The sequence below is a fragment of the Falco cherrug genome, chromosome 5 (genome assembly GCF_023634085.1).
Source record: "Falco cherrug isolate bFalChe1 chromosome 5, bFalChe1.pri, whole genome shotgun sequence".
Taxonomy (NCBI): Eukaryota; Metazoa; Chordata; class Aves; order Falconiformes; family Falconidae; genus Falco; species Falco cherrug.
In genome coordinates, this window is record NC_073701.1 from 56,892,768 (window position 1) to 56,920,130 (window position 27,363).

Below are 27,363 nucleotides of genomic sequence, written 5' to 3' on the forward strand. Positions count from 1 at the left end.
AAAAAGAAGCTCAAGACAGTGATGGTGATCCCAACCAGCGTCTGGCACCTGAACTCCAGAATGCCAGAATCACGCTTTCTTAGTGTCTCTAACTGCAACTGTGAGGGTGCAAAACATGTATGAGAGCTTTTCCCTTGACTCAGGAGGAAACATGTGAGAGCCTTCCCCTTGATTTCTATCACTGTCATGTTCCAGGGCTTTGGCACTCAGCTTGGCACAGATTAACCATCAAGGCCGTTGCAGCAGAACTGCCTGCTGCATCTCTGTAGGTCACAGGACTCCTCCTGAAGGAACACCCAGCTATCTCCTTAGCCAGCTCAGTTCCCTAAAGTTGTCTGGACCTTTGGAAGGGCCTAGGTGCCTGTGCTTAACACCTTGCTCCTGGTCTTACAGGTCTTCCACAGAAGGGTGTTATCTATGGTAGATTGCCATTGAAGGACAAATACTTTTTGCACAGAGCTTTAGGGACAGTTCCTGTTCTGTTACAGCACAGAAATATATCCTGCTTTGATCTTCTGTGACAGGAGTAGTCCATTAACTCTGGGAGACGAGGTTTACTGCCTATTTTCTCATCCCTTTCTTGCTAGACATTTGAATAGGAAAAAAAGAGCTGTAAGATGAACTGTGAGTAGCGGCAGAACGGGAAATTGATACAATTGATGCACAGATGGAGCCTTAATGCTGAGCCTTAATAGCCGCTTTCCATGTTTTAGGCAGCCTCTCTGAGAGCAAGGGAGGAACTTTGCCGATCAATAAAAGGAATAGGTTGAACAGGACCATTAAGAACATCGGTGAACAAACAGCTTTTATCACATCCTTAACATTCATTAACATGATTATGCCATATTGGTAAGGTACTTTGACAATCCTGTCAGGTTATTGCCAATGGAAAGCAAGGTGACTAGTTATGTTCTCTTTGGAGATGCAAGTACAGAAGAGCTATACATGTGGACTGGAGGAAATACATCACAAGATCAGCCATAAATAAAAATGAAGGATGCAAGTTCTGAGATATTTCAGAAATCTAAACCCTCCAATTCCAACTTCTGCTAGAAGATTACTCTAGATTCTGCTAGAAGATAACTCAAGATGAAAGTAAAATGTGTGGCCCACTACAACTATATCATAACTAGGTTTTCTGGACGTTAGGGCAATTAAAAAAGAACCTCTGTATATGTCATGTGTAAATCTCCTCCCTTCAGATCTTTTTTAAACCAGAGTACTAATATACCACTGGAAACATAATAAATAATTAAAAAAAGCAACTTTACTTGCATATTCATTATGCTATGCAAACTTAAAAGATCACAAGACCATATGCTTCAAGATGACTGCCTCTCCAGTATAGCCTGTTTTCTGTGTAAAGCTCAATGTGCTTGAGATGTCTTATGGGCTGCTTTGCCAGCTAGGTAAAAGGAAAACTTGGTACGAGTGTGTAGCTGTCTGGGATTCATTGGTGAATTTATTTTCTACTCTGCCAGCTTGTCATTCTTCTACATACAGACACTGGCTCTTGATCTAGAAAACCTGCCCTTTTCTTCTGTTTCTTTCCCATAAGAGAGTCTTTCAGTCCAACCAAATACAGCCACCATTTTGAAGTGGAAGGAGCAAGAGGACTGAATAACCACTGTCTGAACATAAAGTTACGGAGCGATTTGGGCTTGCCGTTTACAAAGAAAGCAATGCAGTGGATACAAACCTACTATTAGGAGCCCATGGATTCAGTCCTCTATTTGGTTTGGGTCTCAAGTGGAGTTTGGGTTGATTTACTGCCTGTGATTCAGAATGCTCCAGGCTTCTGTGAACATCACTTTATGGGTTTCACCAGGTGGACAAAATGTCAGTTTTGTATGATGCTCAGAAAAGTCCATATCAATATAGTCACTGAGAAAGGACAGGACTAGCACAGATGTAGCTCCCCTCCTAGTAGAACTGCACCAGATCCCTCCCATACATCGTTACTATTCCCTTGTTCCAGAGAGAGAACCTTTACTGTTTTGGTGCATGAATGTGTTCCTTAGATGCTGTTGTTTGATGTTTGTGTTTAAACAAGTACTAATTCACAGGCAGGCAAGTGGACACTGTAAAAAATTTTTCTTGCGTGGCAACAAGTAGTTGCATGCCAACTATTAGGTGGTGAGGCAACAAATGATCAGGATCCACCTGAATCAAGAGAGGGCATGTAAAGAAAAACACAGCTTGAGTAGCCAGGAAAGCAACATGGAACTTCAGAAGGATGGGTTAGTAAGGTACATCTGTTTATTTCAGGACGTGTATGGATCCATGCCTGATTTGGGGGAGACTTAATCTGAAGGAAACTCCTCCCCTTGGCAAAGTGGGCTTTGGAATTTATATCCAAGACTGATAACGTAGCCCTGTTTGTGATGGCAAGGAACTCTTGGAGGGAAACTACTCAGATCAACCTTCAAGGTTTCAAGTCAAGGCTAGTTTTTATTTACAGATACTAGTAAATGCTCCAAACAATTTGTCTAGCTACTAACATTGTTGTTTATCTGCACATGCTGCAAGCTGTATGTTAAAAGCTATACTGACAAAGCTACGCTCTCAGAAGTAGAGAGCCATTTAATACCAGCAGAAAGGTGACTTTGTAATCCATCAGCAAAATCAATGATATTAGCAAAAGGAGAGTGCTGAGGCTTTTCTCAGGAATTAATCTCTCATTCTGCATCAAGTAAAATCATACACCGGTCAGTAAAGTTGCATCGAGCAAACACCACGTTGGGGAGCAGGCTACAAGGCAGCCTGCAAGGGAGGATGTTACAGAGACTTTGTGGTCCAAAAGAAAGGATATATTCTTTGTATAACAGGCAGCTAGAAAGCAAGCATGGAAGCATGTGGGGAAGCAGATACACAATCAGATGCATTAAATGGGTCTGAGTAAAGAAGCTGCTTGTGTAATTAAACACCCTGCTCAGTTTTGTTGTTAGTAACAAACAGTTTAAGTAACAGCCAGACAGTTAAAATCATTTTTGTCTTCCCCTCCTCTAACCCAAACTGCAGCCTCACTTTAATAATATTCCAGGCCCGACCTTATCATCGGCTGTAGTTCTGTCCATACAAGGTATCCCAAACCGACTGCATTTGCACCAAATCCTGCATTTGCTCTCAGCCTTTCCCAGATCTAGGTCAGGTCCCTGAATGCATTTCAGTTTCGTCAGGAGCTTCTGAAAGACAGTCTCTCAGTCTTTCATGTGAGTCCTGTTAGCCTGTGCACACCCCACACAACCTTCTGAGCCACTCCCTTGAAGACAAATACATTTTGCACTGGACTGAACAGCACATTTGAATGACAAATGAACACTGAATTAAAATAACAATTCTAAACTGAACTGGGGTAATCGCAGTCTGCTTAAACAAGGCAGATGACCATAGTTAAACCGACGATTGCTCTGATCTAATTACACGCAATCAAGTACTTCTACAGAGAGATAACTGGATTGTTTAATTTTCACAGCTACAGATAAGTAAAGCAGGAAATGGTCAATCTATCCGCATACTTTGCCCCTATTTAACAAGTTGAGCAGGAGAAAAGCATGTTTCTTCACTCAATGATGTTCCTAACCAAAACTACTCAGAGTAAGAAGAGCCTTTTTCGTGAGATTTTTCTCTTTCAGTTCTTCAGAATTGCTCCATGAACTTCTTTCAAAAGTGAAGACTTTAACACAAAACTAGAGGGGGGAAAAATCACCTAAACCTTCCATTCCGTGTTAGATGTTGAGCACTTGTAAGCAGAAGGTCAAGATAATTTGTTTATATTTTTGCCAGTTGTCCTCCCTTCAGAAGACATACACTATTGTTTTGTTTAATTTTGCTTGTGGCTTATAGAGTTGCTACCAAACAGGAATCAGATTTGAGCAGACAGACGGGTAGTCTCCCAGATGCACAAAGAAATGAGTGTGCCAACTAAACAAAAGCAGAAGAACTGCTGTCTTCTGATGTGGGCTTGTTCCAGCTCCAGGTGGTTTTGAAGCAGCTTGTAGTTAAGGCTTTCAAGATCAGGGCCCACCTGAACTGAGTGCCTGCAGGAGGGAGGTAATAGCTCCCAAGCAGCTGCTAGAAAAACATTTTGTTTGAGACCATCTTTGCTAGTCCACCTGAAGTAATGTTACATTTTCCAAAATAAACAAGGTTGAATCTGGAGTTATGGAAATGTAGGGGACAGCCAATCTCATATCCAAAGCACCCATAAATACTGCTGGTAGCTGAGCCCAGGGTGTGCACACAGGTGAAGCTGCAGAACATCTGCTGTGCCACCCAGTCCACAGAGCAACTGGGGTTGTTGGGAAGGTCAGTGCAGCCCTGGGCAGCTCAAAGGCACAGCTCCTGCGCACTAGAAAAACACAAGTTTAACAGCAAAGTACAGCTTAGTGTTCCCTGTAAAACAGCTGCAATAGCATCTTTGCATTCCCACTGCTGCTGCGAGCCTTGCTGTTGATTTGTGCTTGTCATTACTGTCTGTTCAAAATTGCCCTCAGGAAGGCCGTGTCCCCTTTTATTTAGTAAAATTTAGGTGTCATTTATAGGAAGAAGTTTCCGGTGTGGTACTGACAGACCTCTTCATTGGGATAGGTCTTAGCAGTTTCCCTGAACTGAATATGCTATTACTGGCATGAGGATTTCTTATCAATCTATGTTTCCTTACACAAAAACCCAGGAATTTTAAGAAAACAGCAAATTATTTCTCCTGTATTTGTACAGAAGTGTCCAGACCCACTGTCTGGCATGTGGTGGCACAGCTCCAGCACAAAGGCCTGGCAGAAAGTCCCATTAAGCCACACGTCCCAGCTACATTTCAGCATCCTTTTTCCACTGTCCTTTTATGTTGTGGTGCCTGGCAATCTGCAGCACATCACTGATCACAGCTTTTTGTGGTACTAATAGAGATGCAGTCTAAGGCTTCAGAAAGGATACATCATCACAAAGTAAGGCCCCAGAGGCTTTTTTTGAATTGTTTTCTTTTTGTCTGGGAGCAGTTGATAGCATGTGAGCTTAACCTGTCTGATAGCAAGAAGCAGCAAATGGGCTGGAGATGAGAGCTGGCAAACCTTGGCTGCCTGTGCCTCTGATCAGCATCTGGGAACTTCAGACCATTTTGTGTGTGTGCTGGATACTGACTAGGTAGCAGCCAGGAAAGTGTAAGCAGGACATGTTGGGAGAAAAAGAAAAAAAAGAATTACAGTGAGGAACAAAAATCTGAAACCGAAGTCTTCAACAGTCCATATGTTCACTTGAGTTGGGCACCCATGCAGCACAGTGACCCATCTTCCCTCTGGTATATGTGCCTACAGGTAGACCAGATCCATCTCAGAAAATAATTTAGCTTGCAAGCATTAAACAATGAGATGTCTACAGTCAGAACCTGAATTTATATTAAAAAGGGTCTCATACCATGTTAATTAACCACAATGTAAAGTGAGTATCTCCAGTTAAGGCAGCTGGGCTACATCTGCTCTAATTATTTTCTGTAGCATTATAAATAAAATACACAGGTAGGTCTTGCTGTAGCGATGTCTTCTTTTTATGACCTTGAAACAGGGGGGAAGTCAGGTCTCATAACTATATAAGCTTATTACTCACCCTTCAAGTAAAACTTCTTAATTATACTGGTCCTAAATTATCAAGCATAAGAAAATAATTATGCATATTGATGACATACCATGTGCTGTATTAGTGACAAACTAGTGACAAACAGAAGTAGTGCAGCACTGCAGGTCAGAAAATATTCCTCTATCTCCCTAAACAAGTACAGACAGCACATTTTACCTACTTAAGCCTCCTCTTACTTGAGATTAGTCTGTCTGAGAAAAGAGATAAGATTGTCCTTGAAAACTGATAAAAATTCTAGACAGAAACTGTTGGGGGTTTTGGTTTGGTTTTTCTTTTATCCTTGGCAGTTAATAAATTGGTAAGGGAAGTTATTATTTAAAGGATCCCACTGTAATCTCAAAGTCATTGGTCACAAGACACTTATTGGTTGAGAAGTGGAAAAAGAAACTCACAGTTACCAGTTTGGTAGGTCTTTACTGTAGAAAATTTATTGCTAATTTAAAAAGCACCTTAATTTCCACACAGCGTTAGCAAAATGACTCTGTGGCTTAAAACAAGGCTCATTAATGTCATACAGGTTTGGGAGAACTCCATAAACATTCTGGTCTTGTTTTGCTTCAGTTCAGTAAAATGCATTTTGTATAGGAATTAGATAGTTTTCATGCCACGTCATGACAAGATTGCGCATCAATAATACTACTGTTCAGTGTTACATCGACTGAATGTAGCCATTCAGTTCCATCCTCCTGTGTTTTTGTGTAGACACAGTTTTCTCCTCATGATGAAGCTAGCTAGCTAAGGACCTTTGGAATTGGAGCGCTGAGTGGGAATGAGCAGATATCTGACTTTGCCTGTGGCAGGACATTCCACTTAAACCAGATTTCTGTTTGCCTTCAGAGCCCGGTACTAACAGAAGGTGAGCACACTTTGCAAAATTATGGCAGCTTCTCAGCTGTCCCTCACTAGACCCTGAACTTTATGCTCTACAGGGCTAACAAGCTCATCTTGAAAAGCTGTCATCACACAAATATCTAGATTTAAACCATTGCTGGAATTTTTACAAGGTGCCGTGGTTGCTGAAAATCTGTATTTGGCCAACAAACAAGTCCAGGCAGTTATCCACTGCTTGTTTGGACAAGTTAGTTGTCATGGAAAATTGCCATTATATTCACTCTGCTCTACCGTATCTTTAACACTATCTGCAGCACTCATGTTCTCTAACAAATCTTTTCACTATTCAAATACAATTTTACAATGTCATCTTGAGGAAAGAAAAACCTGAGAATTAGAACAGGGAGTCAAAAAAAACCTAACCAGTTCTACTTGAAGTTTAGCAATTAATAAGTACCTATCAAAATAACATACTTCCAAATACCCTACACTTAAAAGATACTCAGAATTGCAGAATGGAAGATTACAAGAATATAGGAGAATATGACAGCATCCGGGTCTCTTTGGATGTAAAGTTTTCTCCTAGTTTCCTCTCCTAAATATCAGTGAAAAAAGCAACTTAAAAGGCACAAATGACCATTGCAAATCAAACTAGTATTCAAAGGTGTCATTAGGCAGGCAATGAACACTTTTTTATTCTTGTGTCCCTGAATTTCTGTGGACTATAAGCAAGAGCCTCTGCCTTTATTAACGTTGAAAGAAATTGACGTAAGTTTTCTATCACTAACATATGCTGCAGCTGGATTTGTGCAAGTACAGGGTTGCCATCAGAAGTCTTAAAAGCTGTTTATCTATCCCCCCAAAAGGTCTGATGTTTCAGAACTGGAGCTCACAAACTGGGGGTCCAGAGGGCTGCCACCGGCGGGGACGGCATGGCCTTGCCCCACGCGGGCATGGCTGTGCCTCAGAGCTACCACATGAGTCTGAGGGGAAGTCAGATCTGCCTGCAGCCAAAGACGTTTTAATTTTGGCAGAAATGAGGGTCCGTAGGGAATTCATACACTTTTAGACTGTTGGCTTCAGCTCTGTCTCCCCAGTGCTTCACGTCCACAAGCCACGACGTTTTGTTTACCACAACCCGAGGGTTTCCTCGGTCGGGAGGGGTAACAGGGACGGTGGACAAGAAGAGGAAGGACTTAGACGAGAACATGAAAAGCCACTGGCAAAGCGCTACCCGAGCATCCTACTTCCCGCAGCCCTCGGCGTGGGTGTGGGCAGCACCTGCTGCTGCCTGGCCACGGCCACGGCTGTCCCACAGCCCCGGCTGTCCCACAGCCCCGGCCCGCGGCGTGGGGCGGAACGGAAAACCGCTTCTCCGTTCGGCCCCACGCCGCGGGCCCGGGCTGTGGCTCTCAGGCCCGCGGGGCCCGGGGACGGCGAGCAGGCCGGTGCGGGGCCCGCAGCCGCCAGTGTGACACCGGCGTCGCCTCAGGCCCGCGCGTTGCCCCGAGCCCATTAGGGGGCGCTGGGGAGAGCGCCGGGCCGCGCGGCGCGGCGGCCAAAATGGCGGCGTGGGTCACGGAGCGCGCTGCGGCGTGGTAGCGGCCCCGGCCCTTCGCGGGCCGGGCAGTGGTAGCGGGCGCGGCTGGTGGTGCGTGGGGATCCCGGCTCGCTGGGAGGGCAGGGGCTGGGGGGCCGCTCGGGGGTCGCTTTTCGCGCGAGGCGGCCTCGGTGCTGGGGGAGGGGCGGCTGCGGCGTGGCGGGGGAGCTCGCTGGCGGCGCTGAGGTGAGCGCTCTGGCTTCCGCCGGCGCGGGGGGAGAGGCCGGGGCGGGAGGGCGAGGGGCCGGGGCCGCCGCTCCCCGCCGCCGCCCCCCGCCGCCGCTGCCCCCCCCCCGCCCCGTCCGGTCCTGGCGGCCGCGGTGAGTCAGCGTCAGCCCCCGCCCGCCTCCCGCAGTGACTCGGCAGCGCCGTGCCGGGTCATGCTCGGGCATGTCGGGCCGCGGCCGGCGCAGGAGCTAAGCCCCGACATGCCGCCTCTTGGCAGCGCTATATAAGACCCGGCCCGGCCCGACTCGGCCCAGATACCCGCGGCCGGCGAAGGGTGAGTGGGCGCAGGCGGGGTGGCGGCTGCACCCCCGCGTCTCGGGGCGGGGACGGCACGACCCCGGTTGTGTAGCTGTGTGCCGCGTTGTGAGGTTGTTCCCCCCCTTCGTTGCAGGCAAATGTGCAATACCAAGATGTCCTCCCTCACGGATGCCTCCTCTGTCACCGCTTCGGAGCAAGAGGCGCTGGTCAGTAGCTCTGTTGGACGCGCGAGTTTTTCATGCTTTTTGCAGAGTTTCTGGCTGCTCGTTCAGAAGGGCAGCAGCCTCGCTCAGCCAGCGCCGGGTAGCGAAGAGCCAGGAGATCCGCTGAAGATGGGCTGGGTTTGATCCCGTACTTGTGAAGCAAATCTTTCTCGTTCGTGGTTGAGACCTGAGGGTGATGGTTTAGGCCTGGGCTCTGTTTCCTGGAGACTTTTGATGGCCAGGTTGCTTTCTTGTAATAAAAAGGAACTTTATGGTCCGGTTTGATCACGGTAAGTATTTGGTGGTGAGAATTGTTAATAGTTCATAACTGAAGGGTTGTGGAAGATCTCCGTTGTGGAAAACGTACGTTGTGAAATAATCTTGTCATTACAACTGAAGGTTTTCGACTTCGGCATTTTCATTTTATCCTTTATTGGAATTCATAAGGAAGTTGTAATAAGAGGCTTCGTTTGGTCTGTGTTTATGACTTTGCGTATCTAGGCTTTCCATCATACAGTGACAGTTCTGCTGTCCTGGCTTTCTGACTAAGTTTTCTTGAGGGTGGTAAGTTTTCTTCAGGGTGGAAGCCTGTGTGTTAGACCTGAGATGTGATTTTAAAAAGGCATGTGAATAGCGACGCTTGAAGTGGATTACTTCTTGTAGAAGGGTAAAATTTAAAAATGTAGACCAATAACAACTTCGAAAAAGTGAATAGCAGAACAGCAGACAGTTTGAAGTTGATGTTTTTTTCTCGTTTATTTTTTTTTTAAAGTTGTCATAATGTGATGCTATTGTCAAGAACTTCATACATGCAGGAGTCGGGGAGAGAGGGCTGGGCAGTAAAAGCATCTTGAACCCATGGGTCTGGTTGTGGATTCAGAGATCTGAAACTGTTCTTTGCTTTCCTATGCTCAGCTGTCATTAGTAGTTTAATAAGTTATTGTTTGCTTCCTTTATGAAACTGTAATATATGCCAGACGCTCTAAATAATTCAGTACTTAAGAACGGGTGAATAGACATCCAAGGTTGTCCACAAGCTTTATTGTTTTCATTATGTGTAATTCATGGAACTAATCTCTTGTTAATGAACTACAACTTAAACGTTGGTTTTAGCAGATACTTGAAATGGAATGTAGGGAAATTCCCCCCCCCCCCCCCTTCCGTTAGGCATTTATTCCTTGTCTTATGAGACTTGATTCACACTGATTCACTTTCCTAGAAAAGAAGCATTTTATACATTTTTTTTTTAATTTTAGGGAATACATTAGGATAGCTATAATATTAGCCTGGTTTTAGAATGGTTAATGTACTGTTAAAAGTGGCAATATTAGAATATACTGCAGTGGGAACCATCAGTGGCTTCACAGGCATTTTGTTCGCAGTTGTGGCAGCAACTGCAGCCTGTTCTCATCTCCTGCCCTCGTACTGGCACAGCTGGTTATGGAACAGTGTAATGAATGGGATCTGGACGCAGCTTGGGCCAGAAGAAAAATAAAAAAAGAGGGCTGGGAAAGTGATTTTTTTTAAAAAAAAAAAAACCAAAACTTTAAACTTTTCCCTTTTCAACCTCAGAAATTGTCATAGACTGGCCGCACATGTAACTGTGCTAGCACACGATGGGCCATTGCTACGTAGGAGTGATTGAAGTACATACGGGGTGTGCTTATCCTAGTTAAGAAAAGTCTTCAGAGATTTGCAGCCCAGCTGGCAGGCAAATGCAAACCCAGCAACTGTCACAGGAAGAAACGAGGAAAGAGGTGGACCGGTGTTCTGCTTTGTGACTTGCACTCTGGACCTGACAGTCACAAAGGTCCATTTGCCTTCCTCCATCCCCTTTGGGAGTCACTCACTGTAGTGACTGAAGGAGTGAAGCTGAATTCCTTAGGACCCAGCCGTGTACTTTGAACTACCAAATGAGTCCTGTAGTTCAAGTAGAGGAGTCTTTATGCAGTGATGAAAGATTAGGGTTTGTGCTGACAGTGTATGAGGACTTCAATATGATTTGGTTCCTGTTATTTTCTTTAAAGTTTAACTGCCAAGTCAAAAAATCTTGTGTGTGGATAGGTTTTAATGTAGTTGTGTGTTTGTATATCGACATAATACAGAAGGAGGAAGCCAGCCTCTAAACAGTGTTTTGTTTGGTGAATAGTTGATGCATTCTGTTTTTCTTCTTCCCCACACAGGTTAAACCAAAGCCACTATTGTTGAAGTTGTTAAAGTTAGCTGGTGCAGAAAAGGACACTTTTACTATGAAGGAGGTGAGAACTTTTAATCACTACAGGTAGATTACAGTGAATACTGTAGATTGTTCTTTTGTTTTGGGTGAATGAGTTTGTGGCTTATCTAGAAGATATTAAGACTAGGTATTGTTTTTATTCTCCTGCTGACAGGTTAGGTGGTGTTTGTTTAGAAACTAGTTTCTCAAAATGTGAACAGAAGTATCTGGTGATCTATAGAAGAGCGGAGTACTGGGTGAATGATAGATGAAAATTGTACCTCAAATGGGAGTTTTAGGCAATCTATGAGAAGAGCAAATTTCAATGAATTTAATGTGTTTTCTCTCACACTTGAATCAACCTGGGTATTTAATGTCTGTATATGCTATTTATTTTACAGGTAATATTCTATCTTGGACAATATATTATGTCTAAACAATTATATGATGAAAAACAGCAACATATTGTACACTGTGCAAATGATCTCCTGGGGGATTTATTTGGAGTAACAAGCTTTTCAGTAAAAGAACACAGGTAAAATGGGATTCTTTTCTGAGAGTCTGGTTGTGAAATAATGGAGAACGTAACGCGTATGGCCTTTTTTTAACTCTTTGAATCTTCAGAGATGGTAAGCTGTCTTTTGCAATTACATGTAGCTAATTTGCAACATCTCTTTCTTTATCCCTGCCTAAGGAGACTATATTCAATGATTTCCAGAAATCTGATAGCAATCAATCAACAAGGTAAGCTAGTTTGGGGAGGACCTTTTGTTTTGGGAAACACTAGTGGAGAAAATGTAACTAACTTCAATCAATGTATCTTGCATGTAGTGATCAGATAACCTTGATCTCTCCATAATTAGCTATTCTGTAATTTTGTCTGACTAGAACCAGAGCAAGTGTAGAGCTGAACACAGAGGACTACATTGCAAAATTAGTTTCTAATATGACAAAAATAGCTTCTTGAACTTATGCCACTAATGAAGTCGGGGCAAATGCTTTTTGTTTTTTCTGTTAGTAGTGTTGTGTTTCGATTTTAAAACTGCGTGTGGAGTACATTTAGAACTGGTCACTCTCAGCTACACTGAGTCCTATTTTAAAAGGTCTGTACATTTAAAAAAGTAGCATAAATGGAGAATTTTTTCTTACAGTTATCTTTCCTGAAGTATAAAAATGCTCAATATAGTGGTAATTTTTGACGAATGTAAGGAGTGAACCAGAAGTTAGACAAGGGGAGCTATTTTGTAAATTGGCTTCTAAATCCGTATTAAGACACCCTTTGTTTCTGATTAATCCTAAAGGCAAGTGTTAGGTGCTAAAGGTGGGAAACAGGCTCTCTTTATTATCCCTTATTGTTACACTTGCAGATTTAAATTACCTCACACATTCTTTTCTTGAAAGATAATTTATTAATTCAGGGTCCATCTGGTTGTAAGCATATATAATTAATAACAAATATTTTTTTATTCTAGTTTATGTCTTTTTAATTCAGCATTCCCATAAGATGATAGCTAGTAAAATATACTTTGGAGAGGAAGAAGTGAAAAATATTTCCTGCCTGTGTTCTTTCATATCTGCAGAATCCCAGCTGATGCACAGCCTTCACTTGTCGACATTTATAATAAAATTTTTTGCAGTTGAGGTTTCTTCTTCCTCCCCACTTTCCCACTTTAGTAGTGTCACAAGGAGAGTGCTGCACACACCTGAAAAGCAAAGGAACGGGGTTGATTTTTCCATTTTTTTGCAAAATGTCTGAATTTAAGTTCTAAATAGAATTTACTTTGTAAATGCTGTGTGCAGTTAACTTCTCTCCCTTGCTTTTATTGTAATGTTTTTGAGCCTGAAACTAACTTTTTCTGCTGTACTGTATTATGGTGTTTGGTTTGGTTTCAGACTCTGGGCTTGCTGACACACCTGAAGATGATGACAGATTTCGGCTTGAAGAAGAGAATGTTACGGTGATTTTTTTTTTTTTTTTTTTAAATAAATGTTCTGAAAGTATAAATTCTACTTAGTTTTGCATGACAGTGTCTGTGGTTTAGATGCAGGTAGTTGATTCTAGCCTTTTACCACATACTTGTGCTCAGGCTTACTCAGTATTTTGTTAACCAGGAATCCATGCAAGAGTTAGAAGAGAAGCAGACTTCATCAAATGTGACTTCCAGACCAACTACATCTACTAGAAGGAGAACACACAGTGAATCTGGTATGTGCAGATTTATGATGCAGAGCTTTCAGTAGCATGGCCGCTTAGGAAAAGTACATTCTGTTGCCTTACTGACTTTAAAAGATGCTGACATACTATTCATGTTTCTCTGCTTATCTAAAACAAAATGTTCAGTCTGGAAGAAATACACAATTCCTTGTGTTGCTCCAGTGTCATATTGCAGTTTGGATCTCTCAGACTTTTTAGTAACATGATGGAGTAACTTGTTCCACAGATCTGTTAAACTTGCTCACATCAGCAGGACTTAATCAGTTGTGGTGTCTTCACGATGAGAACACTTTTTGTTTATAAGACTGGTGTAGTCAAATTCATTTTAGTTCCCTCTGTAGATAGCCACAAACTTTTACATTTTGTTTGCTCTCTAAAACTAGTTTTCATTGGATTTCGATCGGTGGCAGGTATCAGAGGTCAGGTAGTAATATGGCATGAGTTCAGATATGTTTAGATACCTGACCGTTCATTAAGCGCTTTTTAAAACATCTGGTTACATAAGCATCATATTTGTATCCTCTTTCTCTTTACTGTGGTTATTCAGTAATCGCTGACAAACACATTTTCAGAATCCGTAATATTTCTTCCAATAATCAGCAAATAACAACTGGTCAGCATAAATAACACTGAAGTTTCTCAGTGGAAGTGTTCTCTACAGTTCTACTTAAATGCTATTCTGTGGAATTTCTTAACGTTAGTTTGTTCCATCACTTACCTCTGTTACCTCATGACTTGGTGGTTGTAATTACTCAGGCAGTGATTGCCTTCCGTCACTGCATAGAATTCCCTTTTCTTCAGTTGCTTGGGAACATTTTTCAGTTCCTCAGCTTGTGTGTAGTATTTTTTTGTGTTCATCGTCGGCCACTTATGTTGGTCAGTCCAGAAACTGTGCTGCATTGCTGAGCGGTTTGCACTAAATTAAAAGAACATTTTAATGTTGTAACAAAAACTAGTGAAGGGATGGAAAGTCTCAGTTAAACATCATGACCTGTAATATTTAGGCATGACCCAGAGCAAATACGGTTCTGTGTTGTGCTTACTTATTGTAGGCTTGATTATTAACTCTTGTCTTTGCATCCATTTATTAGTTTGTTACAACCTTAAAAGTTCTTTTAATATAGTGTTTTTATATACACTTTTTTTCTAATTTATAGGAAATCTTCCTTTTAAACCACTATTCTTGTTAAATTGGGATGGTAGCGGCTCCTTTGGAGCCGCTTATGTAGTGTATAGAAACCTTGTGGTGATACAGTATCAGTACAGCATGGAGCCATGACAACTAAATGAGGACAACGATGGACAGGAGCAACCCTTGGGCCTGGGGGCACCAAATTTGGTGGGGCTCTCAGGGCGGAAAAAGAAAAGAGAGGGGCTGAGCCAAGAAGCACCAAGGGAAAGTAAGAGAAGTCTCAAAGTATGTACAAGTGTTTTGTTCTCTTTTCTTATACAATGAAAGATTCAAGACTTGAAGACTTGTGGATTGTCAGGGTGTGTTTTCAAGGCAAGGGAGAAGCTGGGCAATAGAGGGTGGGTGCAGAAGGCACCTGTAGGAGGGCAGCAGGCTCTTACTGAGGTCTGTTGGATGAACCAAGGTGTCAGGCCTCTTTGGGGGAGGTTTTCACTCCGCTGCACTTACATACTGGCTTTACAGCGCCTAAAAGCGGAGCTGAATTTTGACTTGCCTACCCCTAAAATGCTGTCCCCCTGCTCCTTACACTGCCATAGGTGGTTGTTTCAAAACATGATGTATTTTAAAAGCATTGTCTTTTTGCCTTCCAACGAAGCGTATCTAGTAAGCACAGCTTAAAGCAATGCTTTCGAGTTCAGTTTTCATACAGTATGCCTTGAAGATTTTCTTGCTAGTGTGGTGAAAGTCATAACGGTTTGTTACCAAAATCCTGTTGAGTAATTGCATATAATGCAACTATTAACTGATAAATTCATTGAGGTGTCCGAAACTTGAACCTGAACTTACTTATCATGCATAGCATGAGGTTCTTTGTATGTGTGTTACCTGGGAGCTAGTTGCTGTCTCCCTGCAAATTCTAGGATGAGCTCGGACCCCTCTGAAAGTGCCTTTCTGTCTACTGACTGTAGAGGGATCTAGGACAATTAAGATCCTGACTGCATTTCTTAAAATTACCAGGGGTTTAACATGTCATGTGTGAAGTGGAGTAAAAATGCTTCCAAATTTGCAATTATTTCCTGCGTGTGGAGACTGCCATTTACAAGCCGTACTGATGGGACAAGTGGGGAAAGCCAGCCCCTGAAATCCTGGTTTCAGGAATGTTTCTCTTTTTTTCATGTTTCTCAGTGCTTCTGTGTCTTCTTTAAACAAGTTTTTGGTGTACTTTTTTTCCCCCACAAAATAATACTGAATTACTTTATTTTTCTTAAATTGTTACATAAGTAACATTATATTTTACGCTTCTGTTAAGCTTAAAACTGCACATTGCATAGATGTTTTTTTCGTAATAAAAATTCTTGAATATGCCCAGAAGAAAATTCTTCAGATGATCTGCATAGTGACAGAAGAAAACGACACAAGTCAGACAGCATTTCGTTGACGTTTGATGAAAGTCTCTCATGGTGTGTAGTCAGTGGTCTGTGCCGTGAAAGAAGCAATAGCAGTGATTCAACAGATTCTCTTTCCATTCCTGTAAGTCAAAAAAATATATTTTTGTGGTACAAATTTTGCAGATGCCACAAGTGCAAATTGCATCTTAAAACATAATGTTCTTAAGTAAAAGCAGCAATGCCTTCAATGGTATCTGAGGGAAGAAAAGAGGCTGAAAGAATAGTTGTGTGGGTGGAGTGGGGTCTTTTGTAGATCTGTTGACAAAGCTGAAGTAATTTTTTTTTCATATATTAACTACAACTGTTCTTTTAAAAACAGATTCTTTCTGCTTGGCATGTATTGAAAAAATGCCAGATGTATTTTGTGTTTTAAAATAAGTATTCTGTAGAATGCTAAGAGAAGAAGAGCAGTCACAGACATTCCACAATTTGGAATAGTTGGTAGCTCCAGTACAGATTCCGTAACGGAACGAAGTAGTGACCTGATGATATACTATTCATTTTCCAACCCTTCGCTTTTCTTTTTATTGTCTTCAGGAATCACTGAGACAGATATCTGTGGTTATATTAAGTTACGAAGATCTAAACTAACAGTGTTCATAGTCATATGCTGCACTCTGAATTGACAGAACTAGTAATATATCTTAACTCTTGCTATTTTATAATTGATTAGCTGCTGTCTCAAGGTTAATAAAGTCGATGAGAATAGAGAATTTAATGACATGTAGCCAAAAGACTGCATCTGCTTGCAGTTCTCCCACTTTTTAGGAGAGCCTTTGTGAAACAGTACCTCTAGTCTTCCAAGCTGGCTGTAGGTTGACTGCAGACTCTTATTACAGAACTGACAAAAGGCTTTCAGATCTAGCTTTATTTTTACCTACTTGGTATAGGTTTGTCTCATAAAAGTTGTTTTGTCTAACAGCAGCTGGTCTCATTTCTTCCATAGCTAATTAAACTTGATAGTTCAGTTTTACCATACAAGCTATCTTAACAGGAATGGTTATGGATATGGACTAGTGAGGTTGAGCGTGTACTTTTTCCCTCCCCCCTCAGGATCTTGATGCCAGTTCATTAAGCGAAAACTCCGATTGGTTTGACCACAGTTCTGTTTCAGACCAGTTCAGTGTAGAGTTTGAAGTTGAGTCTATTTATTCAGAAGATTATAGCCATAATGAAGAAGGACAGGAGCTCACAGATGAAGATGATGAGGTATACGATTTATTCTGTTTGGGTTTTTTGTGACTGGGGGGGGGGAGGGTAGTGAGAGGGGGAAGGAAACTCTACAGGAATACTTCGTCTTGAGGTTCCAGCAAGAAGTAACACTTCAGGTTTATTTCAGGACTACATGTGCCATGTCACAGATGCACCCAGTTGTTCAGTAAGTCAAATTACAAGACTGTGCAGCTGGGTCACCATTATACACCCCACTAGGCAGTAACCAGAATGGTGCTAAGACTTTCTGCAGGTTGTGAAAAAGACTCTTGACAGTCTGGAAAAGTCTCTTCAGCTTCACACGGTAGCTGTTGGAATTGATGGTAGCATGTCTGCTTGAGTGTATTTCTCCATTTTTAATTATGGAAGTACATGTTGAGCTTTGACAACACTTTTTATACTGAATGAAAACTTGCCTAGTAACCCTTTGCAAAAAGGGGTATTTGTGATTCATTTGCCTTCATGAATATAAATGTTTTATAGAGATGCTGAGGTACAATTTTAGAAACTTCTATTAGGAGGCAAGATAGTAAAACTGCAATTAACATCATTTTCCAGAGATCTAGATACCTGGAATATTAGGAATGAAATGGGAAACTCACCCCACCCCCACCCCCCCAACCCCCACCCCCCGAGTTACTTTTGTATTACTCCAAAGAGGTGAGTGAATCAGCCTATGGCAAGATTGGGTAAATACCAGAGCCAGAATTCACCAGGGACTTACATGATTGTGATACTTGTCAGGCTGAATGGGACTGACTGTACTGATGTACACTGTGTTACAGTGCTGCAGAGCTGCACCCTGAAATAAGATGGTGATTTGGAGAAAGAAAGGATTGAGGTGTGCCCCTGCTCCCAACAGCATTGTTGAGAATTGGAGAATGGCAGAGGTTGGAAGTGGCCTCTGGAGGTCATCTTACCCACCCCTCCTGGCTCAAGCAGAGCTGATGGCCATGGGCCATGTCCAGAGACTTGAATATCTCCAAGGATGGAGGCTCTGCAGCTGCTCAGGGCAACCTGTGCTAGTACTTAGTCACCCTCACTGAAAAGAAAAGAGAAAAAAAAAAAAAGTTTCTCCTGATGTTCAGACAGAGCCTCATGTGTTTAAATTTCTGGCAGTTGCCTCTTGTCCTGTTGCTGGACAGCACTGAAAAGAGCCTGGCTCTATCTTCTTTACCTGCTCCTTTTAGGTATTTACACACATTGATAAAACCCCCTTGAGCCTTCTCTTCTCCAGGCTGAATTGTCCCAGATCTCTCAGCCTTTCCTCATGTGAGAGCATCTCTAATCCCTTAGTAATCTTGGTGGCCCTTCACTGGACTCTGCAGTAGCTCCGTATCTGTCAGGCACTGAGGAGGCCAGAGCTGGGCACAGTGCTCCAAGTGTGGCCTCACGGGTGCTGAGCAGAGGGGAAGGAGCACCTCTTCTAGGAAGTGGTACCTTCTGTCTGTCTAGTCTCTTCAAACTTACGTGTTACAAGTGTGAACAGAATGCCCCAAAACCAGTCATCAGATTTTGTGGAGTTACTTGCTAATGTAAATTAATGTATTAGAGATCTGTCAGAAAATCTGTTGAATTAAAAATCTGTCATATTTTTAATTGAATGCCAAAAAAACAGTTACATCAATACTTTTTTTTATTTAAACCAGGTATATCAGTTGACTATTTACCAGGATGACGATAGTGATGCTGATTCGTTTGATGAAGATCCAGAGATTTCTCTAGCTGTGAGTAAAAACTTTACTGGCAAAGCATCACAAGTTGGGTGAACTGACAGAGTAGATCAAGGAGTATAGGTGATTTCTGTTGCTACCAGTGATTTTTTTTTTAAGAATTAAATTGACTTTTTCTTCTGTGCTTAAAGAAAAGATTCCAAGACAGTATTTTAATTGTTGAACATGTGATTATTAATAAACCTTGATATTTATTTTTTATTTAAAATTAGTAAACTACTTAATCCATTAAAAACTTAGTTTCACTGACTTAAATGAAGGAAATTACTTGGAGTCTAAATCTGACCTTTTGCACAAAATGCAAAAAAAAAATATCTTAGTTGCATATGCATATATTTAAAAAAATCTTACAAATCATAATACTTAGTTTTATTGTCAAACCTGAATTAATGTGTAGCATACTGATACGAAGACAAACCTGTTTTCAGAACAGTTAAGTGAGGCTTTTTCTAAATTCTGTGAGACCATTTTTGGTGTGGGAAGAAATTCAGGGGTTTGAGGCAAAGTATGTAGACATATGTGGGGAAAAAAACCACACACTAGAATTAATATGCAGTGTATCTTTTTGTATATATTTGCTTTTCACAGTTGAAGCTTGAATAAAGCTGTTGTCCAAAACTGTCTGAAGTGTTCAGTCCCTTGATGGTCTGTAGGACTGAGGGTGTAGAAGGCAGAGCTAGCCACCACCTAAAAGCATAGCGCTACTTATGTATGGAAAAATATGTTGCTTTTTAGGAATTGAAATTGGTCTTTCAAGCTTTTGATATCACTGATATTATTCAGGACTCAGTGCTTTGAGTCTTCTAAATAGGTTTTGGGGGTTTTTTTTGTTTGTTTTTACTCCTGCTATGGCACGCATTATTTCAAAGGGTCTCCTTAAAAATTAATATTTTCAATAAGATAGTGGCTTATTTTCAGCATAGTGTATGGTGTAATCTCTTGAGAGGGATTCAGCTGTTTTTTTCTTTTTTTTTTTTAAAATGGCTGACTTTTTCTATTCTTTAATACTACTGTGTCAGAGTGCCCTCACCCGACTGGTTTGCACACCAGCAGCTTAGCATACCACAGGTTAAACGTCCCTCCAATCTTTAATAGTTTCAGTTTCGGAAGTCTGTTGTTGAAAATAACGGGAATGGTGGCTATTTTATCAGAAGGAAGTTTTTTCATGAGGTTCTCTGAAGACTTTATAGTCTTGTTTCTTCAGTTTTGGATAGGAAATAATAAACCATCATTGTTCTACCTCTATTTCACAAATCTGCAAAAAGAAAGAAAATCAGTCTTTTTTTAAAATCAAGGCTGTTTTAATCTAGAACCATGAAATGGGGCCAAACACTGAATGGAATTTTAAAATTGTAAACAAGTCAGTAGCTCAAGATAGTTATTATTTTGGGAGTAATAAATTGTTTATAATCTCTGAATACTTCAGTTGTAAGCATTCCAAGTAGCTTAAGCTGTTCCAACCTTTAATTCACTAAAGGATTATTGGAAGTGTCCCGAATGTAGCGAAATGAATCCTCCACTTCCACGACATTGCCACAGATGCTGGGCCCTTCGTGAGGATTGGCTTCCAGATGAAAAAAGTAATAAACTGGAAAAGAGCAAATTGGAAAGTTCCTTCCCTCTAGAGTCTGAAGAAGGTTTTGATGTTCCTGACTGCAAGAAAGTGAAAATGACTGAAGATAAAGGACGAGCTGTGGAGGAGAGCGAGGATAAAGCAGTACAAATTTCAGAGTCCCAGGAAAGTGAAGATTTTTCCCAGCCATCAACATCGAGCAGCATGTTTTGCGGCAGTCAGGAGGACTATAAGGAACCTGAGAAGAGAGAGATGCAAGACAAAGAGGAAAACATGGAATGCACTCTGCCCATTACCAGCATAGAGCCCTGCGTCATATGTCAGAGCAGACCTAAAAATGGCTGCATAGTTCATGGCAAAACAGGACACCTCATGTCTTGTTTCACGTGCGCAAGAAAACTTAAGAAGAGGAACAAACCCTGCCCAGTATGCAGACAGCCCATACAAATGATTGTACTAACTTATTTTAGTTAGATGGATGTTGACTGGAAAGCAGCAAAAGGAACTTCGTAGACTGGTTAAGAGAGTAAGAAACTATTTTTGTATGCTTACTGGAAAATTAATATTTTGAGTCTCTTTGGTATGAAAAGCAATTGCTGAAAAAAATGCACTGGAGGTTAGCCTAATGTTCATGAGTCAACTTGGAAGATTTTTAAATCCGTCTCAATAGAAGTAACCAATTCCTGTAAACTACCTGCCTCTCAAAGTGTTTTATGTTCAAGTTAGAGCACTTGTTTTAGTGGATTAAATACGCTCATTAAAAACCCAAATTCAGTAATTATGAGAGGAGGGACATGTTGAAGAGTTCTTTTGAGTTCCTCCTCTTAAGAAGATAGAAGATTCTCCAAATTCCCCTATCTGTTGCCTGGTGTCTTCACCAGGCTCAGTCAGAACCCTCGCAGAGTCAATTAAATAAATAAATAGAATGTTGTTCTCCTCATTCCCAAAACTTAAATTTCTCCAAGTAAATTACGGGGGAGATCTTAGCAGAAAGTGGGGGAAGATGCAATAGAAAATAATTTTAAGGTTTTAGAAAGAGAAAAGGGTATTGTGTGTCTTTCATTTTTATAGTGTGCGTTGTAAACTTCAGGACTGTGTGTGTCCTGAGAAGTCATTGATCAGAGTTCTGTCTTACAGTTATCTTTTAAACGTCCTGAGAAACTGGCTCTTAAAATGCTTGGTGGGTTTGGAGGTCTGTACTATTCCGATGATTATTTTAGCAGTGCGAGAAAAGACACGAACAGGTAAGATAAATGAAGGAGACGCCATGTAGTCGTCAGGCAATACTAGTGGGACAATCGTATTCTTTTTCTGCACTAGTTTTTGACTTCAGCAGTATAGCGTGCAGCTTGACCGCTACATTTGCTTTAATAAAAACAGGAAAAAAAAGTTCACCTCCATCCACAGAAGCGAATAAGCTGTGTAATTCTAGTTCACATAGACATTCTTTAAATTCAGTACTTTTCCCAACTTAGCTGGTTTTATCTGTATCACAAACACTCTGAAAATCTGTTGCAAGGTGTTTGGCCAACTGAAAACAGGTCTCACTGGACCTGTCCTTTAGTGCTTTTAGCTCTTGTCTCCTCCCTGCACTTTGACGAAAACTTTGTGAAACAGACCAGATCCTTTATTAAGGAGCCTACTAACCGACTCAGTTCTGTAGTGCATTCAGAGTAGGTAGCATGAGCCAGTTTTTGTAAGCTCAGGTATGGTCAGGGTCTAGTTTGATTACTCCTGTGAGCTGTTCTTCAGGTGGAGAGTTTCTGTGCCAGTGAGTTGTATTTATTCCTTTGGAAAACTAGGTTACAAAAGGAGTTGTTTTATTTTAGCACCTTTTAATTTTACAGGTAGGTGCTGATGTATCTGCCCATTAGAGAATGGCAAATCCGTAAGTAGACAGGGGAGTGCCAAGAACACAGAAGTTGTGCTGTGCATCCTGCAGGCCGAAGTGAAACGGCTTCCTCACCACCACCGGTACAAAACAGTTGATGCGTCTGCACAGAGACTCTTACCGCTGTAGCTGCCTTCATGTCAGAGCTAAAGTAGTTAGCATGAAGTGTCTGTAACCCAGGGCTGCAAATGCCTGGAAGGGAAGTCTCTCGGTTTCAGAAAGTACCTAGGAAAGGGACACGAAGCTGTATGGGAGAGACTCGGCCGGCAAAGAAATACCTTCATAGGTAGACTGAATTACTGGGGTCGCTTGTGTCTTGTTCATACATTTGAGCCAATTTTTGAAAAATACTATTAAAAGTCACTGGTGTATCTGAAGTTTTATTATAATTCATTGTAAGTAAACAAAATGTAAAACCCAGTTGCAAGTTTTTTCACATTCTTACTTGCAAATTTCTTGCCCCTTGCAGTTTGAAAAATTGACAGCAGGTGTCTGGAAGTTCTTGAAGTTCTTTGGTCAGCAGAGACCTTTCATGGGATCAATAATCCTTCAGCTCCAGATAGAGAAGTCCTTTAGGCAGGTACTTAATTTTTTTTTGAAGTAGGGATGCTTCCACCAGATGGCTGTCTGCCTTAAGTCACACTGCTTACTATTTATTTTTCTTAGTTTTGGATTTGATAAACAAGTACAGCAAAGCGAGGCTCTTCCATGGCACCTGCAGGTCAGAACCAAACTGGTTGTATTGCAGTCTGGAATCTGCAGCTGAGAGAGAATTGTAGGTGTGTATATTCAGGAGAAGCATTGATCAATCACTTGGGGACTGTGCTTAAAAGGCTTTGTCAGTTGTACTGTCACTTATGCCTTAACACTTTGTCAGCGTGATACCATCTCTAGTCACTGGTGTTTGTGTAACTGCAGGTGGGGGTGGGTGGGGGTGGGGAGCAGGTGCTGTTACCTAGTTCCTGCTGGGACAAATTATACCATCCCACTCTTGGCATTCTCTTTTCAATCAGTCCCCTGATCGAAAAAAACCCCGACCACCACAACCAACAACTCTGCTCACAAAAAGGCATGTATTGTCAGAGCAATGATCCTTGCTGTTCAGTCACTCGGCTTTGGATTTTTCTTGAAAACCAGTGTACTTTCCCGGTAACATTCTCTTTTGTCAGAAGATAAACTGAGAGCACACAGCGTAATAGGCTGTCCCTTTTGGAATCTAAACCTGTACCTCCCTGCATGTCTTCTGCTGTGGAGAATAGCCTGGAAGTACCTTTCGCTCCGTACAATGCAGAGGAAATGGGTCATTTTTATTTCTGCATCTATGGCTAAACTACCATGTGGGAGTGAATCTTTTGTTTTGAATTACATTTTCTGGCTCGGTATTCTTGAAAACTTGTAGCAAGACCTGAGGGTTTCCTTTGTTTTTTTCCCAAAGCATGCCTTACAAATAAGGGAGTGATGAGCTTGGGTGTCTCAGTCCAGTTCAGGTAGGAGACTGTGGCAGGCATGTGCGTGCGCCTCTGGTCTGGGGGTTGTGTGCGTGTGGCGCCGTGAGCCCGGTGCTGTCACCCCAGCCCCAGCTGGGTCTTCAGTCCGGGTGGCTGAACCTTTGGGTCTGCCTCCGCGCCATCGCCCCGGCCTGCGCTCCGTGTGCGTGGCGTGAGTGGTGACCAGCCTGCTGCTCCTCGCCCTCTTCTTCCTGGCCTGTAAATGTGCTTCTGGCCTTGGGTAGCAGCACAGAAGTTAGCCACGTTTTTAGTACAGAAGTTGACAATTGTTACTTAGTGAGATCCTTATTTAATATCGCACACATTTTGCTCTTTAATTTATTTCAGTTTGTAAATATTCTTGTGCTCACAGTTAGTGTCTTGAGCTTTAATTTATTGAACTAGTGTCTCGGTACGTGTGTAGATACATAAACATGCATACTTAGTAAATCAGTCACAAGCAAAATATTTAAGAAATTGTAGCATTACCATAAATACTCAGATCATGTTCAGATTGAGGGGCATGCAAGATCTATGGCTTTGTTTTCTTTTATCCTTCCCTTAAAACAACTTCTGCATTGAACCCAAGCAACGTTTATTAAATAGCGACGGAGGGTGGTGCAACATCAGCGTAGTGAGAATATTGTGATAGTGTTTGTTTCCATTTGGAATGCCATCTCCAAGTACAGCCAAGAAACTGACTGTTTCGTTGTGCTGCTAATGTCAGAGGTGATGGTCTGGAAGATGCAGTGATGTGATGAAGGATTTCAGGGTTCATTTGCAGCTGGTGTTAATTGCTTTTTCCTTTTGAACATGTGACCAAGAAAGTTGAAGGGATGGCAAGATGCTGACAAAATGTGACTGCAGTTTTCAATAATTCTCTTGGTCTGTTCCTTTGTGCACTTCAGGTCGATGGTGTTTATGTACAGATGCTACAAGAACTTGCATTTATTCTTTATATTTTATAAAGTACAATCAACCCACCTTTTGATTAAATACAACTTGTTTCACTACGTAGCTGTTTATTAGTATTGAAATTCAACTTTTGACCTAAGGAAGTGAGGTGCAAGGTGATGTACTCGAGGCAGGTGGCAAAATTGCTTTATTTCTACGTGTGACATTTCTCAGAAAGGCCAGAAGCATTGATATTAAAATATGTCACAACCTTTAATACTGAGTCTTCAATTAAGATTTATTAGTTATGAAGTCTGCTGCTTTTCTCCTTTAAAAAGCTTGCATTGCTGAAACAAGGAGCTGGATTGCTGAGGATACTGGACACACACTGCAAAGATGCTGCTTTTTATAGAGCAGCGCCCCTTGAATGTTGTGGTGTTCCTAAGGAGCACGCTGGAAGAAGTGTGCGCTCTGCCGTACTGCGCAGGAGGCTGTGGCTGCCACGTTGCTTGGCAGTTCAATTTAGAAAGGGTAAAAGTGCTACAGAATTTTGTATGAAGAGTGCTAGGTTTATTCTAACAGCGTGGTACAGTTTTTATGACGGAGTTCTGTTGGCTGTAAATTTGTTTAAATGTCACTGTCTGCAATGTCTGTCTGTGTGGGTATGAAGCTACATGTAAGACTCAGGCAGATTTTCCCCCTTAGAGACTACTGTGAAGGAAAAACAATTCCTCATTCTTACAGGAAGCATCAATAAGAATAATTGTTTCAGAAAATTGCGATCTTACAAAAGAGAGATTAGAAAATTATTAGAAGCATAATGGAAATGAATAAGCTAAACTGAATAAATATAATTCATATAGAGGTGAAGAACTTTTCTACCCCATCTTAATCTAAAGCTACTGTTGTGTTAGGGCATAACTTTAGAAGTAGAGTTTATAATTTTAAAGCAGTTAATTTATTCAGTTTGATAACTTGCCACAGGTATGGTGGGGCAGCAGTTACCCCAGGACGATAAGGACATTTTGCTGGCCTAAAAAGGGACGTTTGCTGTTGCAGCACTTCCCTGCAGAAAAGGGCATTGACCGTGTGCATGGGACTTGTGGGAGGGCTGTGGTGGTACCTTTCCTAAGCTCTGCTGGCCGCTCTGTCCTTCGTGGTGCCAGCAAGTAGATGCAGGCTTTGGGTGTACGTAGGGTCACCTGTACTTCATAAGGCGCGTGGTGTAGCATGTTTGTACTCTAACGCACGCCCCCTGCGCTGTACGTCCAGCTCCCGCAGGCCGGCGCTTGGCCAGAGCATCGGCTCTCCCGGCTGGCAGGTGCCTGCCAGCTCCAGGGGGCTTACCTGCCCCACCAACCAAACTCTTCTGCTCTTCCATACCCGAGTCAAAGTCTTACCTTGAGTTACTTGTTTAAAGGTTGCCAAACAATACAAAGCAAAAAAGAAACTCCCCAACCCTGAAACCTGGGTTTAAGGTATCTTTTAATAATGGGCTGCACTTAGTGAACACGAAAATTGCTTTTAACTAATGTATGCTTTTTTTGTATTTAGCACAGATGCACTGAAAGCTTCAAGTGGATCCCTCTTGGTAGTATGTGTATATATGTGTGTGTGTGTATATAGATATATCCTACATGTAAAATTTGTTGGTGGTACTTAAAAAAAGGTGTTGCTCCACTTTTGAGTAGATGTTGCTTTAACTTAACAGCCTGATTTTAAAGGACAGTTCTTGGTTTTGAGCTCAGTTAGTGGCTGTTGACATGACGATTACACAATACGAAAATACCAAATAGCTTTTCCAGAAGCCAGGTCTTACTTTGTTGTCCGGCTACTAGCTGCAATGACTGTTCAAGAGACTGGTTTATAGTGAATTTAAATAACTATGCAATTTTGCCACTACTTCTAGGTGATGAACACGCTTTTAAGAGCTTGTTATGGTGCATACCTTCTAGATAACCCGGTGCAAGTACTACCGCAGTCGGTAACCACGAGAATACAAATATCGGCTCGTATTGCACAGATCCATTTATGAGGAGCATTGTCATGTGTATTGAGTTTGTCTTTTGGTTTTCAGGTTTTCCTTTTCTGAGGAAACTAAACAGTATGTTCCATTTAAAAGCTTTAAATAAAGATTTGTGGATACACTCCTTGGTGCTCTTTTTTTCACGTCAGTGACTTGATCATTAGAAGGTTTTTTTGGTACTTGGTTTTCATGTAGATTTTTAATTCTGTGAGCCAGCGCACAGGCTCGCTCTGCTCTTGCTCAGCTGCTGGGCCGCTGGCTTCTCACAGGTCTCTTGCTTTTGGGGGATGTTAAACTCAAGGGATCTCTAGATCTTCAGCTGTCACTGAAACTAGCCTCTCTAACCGGATGAGGTTTGCGCCTTGCTGAGCATGTCTGCCAGCTTCTGGTGGGTGTTTGTTAGGCATAACCCAAACAGTGTAGTAACAGGGTTGTGGAACATACTTAAGCCATTGCTGAAACTATTCAGCTTACACAGTTCTGAGATGTATGCGGTTTGTTCCAAACCAAATTCAGTTAAAAATGGGTAACAGCAACAGTATAAAGTTGTCGGTGATTGTTTGCACGTTGTTTTCAACAGCTCTGTCTTAGGAGAACACCAAAGACCTGAGTTACTCTCTTTTGCCTGATGGCACAGATTATCATTAAGCTTCCAGCAACGTGGCCCTTCAGCATGTAGGTACGCTTCATCTCCATCTTCCTGTCTTACAACATGTCTGTGTTACTGGCTTTTACCTTATTTCAGCCCCGAGCAGGTTCCTCTGTCCAGGTATGAAAGACAGTATGTAA

General features: G+C 41.8%; 1 protein-coding gene across 5 annotated transcripts; it reads left to right on the top strand.

The window, feature by feature from the left end:
• The first annotated feature begins 7,964 nt into the window (after positions 1–7,964).
• On the top strand, positions 7,965–26,698 carry MDM2 (MDM2 proto-oncogene). 5 transcript variants are annotated; one of them, XM_055710925.1, is made up of 11 exons: positions 7,965–8,110; positions 8,679–8,751; positions 10,932–11,006; positions 11,365–11,498; positions 11,658–11,707; positions 12,857–12,921; positions 13,076–13,169; positions 15,680–15,840; positions 16,812–16,967; positions 18,620–18,697; positions 20,181–26,698. In XM_055710925.1, exons 2-11 carry the CDS (start codon positions 8,683–8,685, stop codon positions 20,748–20,750), a joined length of 1,452 nt encoding a protein of 483 aa, XP_055566900.1. In that variant the 5' UTR covers positions 7,965–8,110; positions 8,679–8,682; the 3' UTR covers positions 20,751–26,698. The 5 variants fall into 5 exon arrangements, with proteins under 5 accessions (XP_055566900.1, XP_055566901.1, XP_014138816.1 ...); XM_055710926.1 differs by having other exon boundaries at positions 15,683–15,840; XM_014283341.3 differs by lacking the exon at positions 7,965–8,110 and adding an exon at positions 8,332–8,561.
• The last annotated feature ends 665 nt before the right edge of the window (positions 26,699–27,363 follow it).

What these genes read in the sequence shown, in the direction of transcription:
- MDM2 (XM_055710925.1), top strand. Translation starts at nt 8,683, where the DNA reads ATGTGCAATACCAAGATGTCCTCCCTCACGGATGCCTCCTCTGTCACC. An exon ending in TTTTCAGTAAAAGAACACAG is followed by an intron (nt 11,499 to 11,657) that starts GTAAAATGGGAT and finishes TCCCTGCCTAAG; the next exon opens with GAGACTATATTCAATGATTT. An exon ending in ATCCAGAGATTTCTCTAGCT is followed by an intron (nt 18,698 to 20,180) that starts GTGAGTAAAAAC and finishes AATTCACTAAAG; the next exon opens with GATTATTGGAAGTGTCCCGA.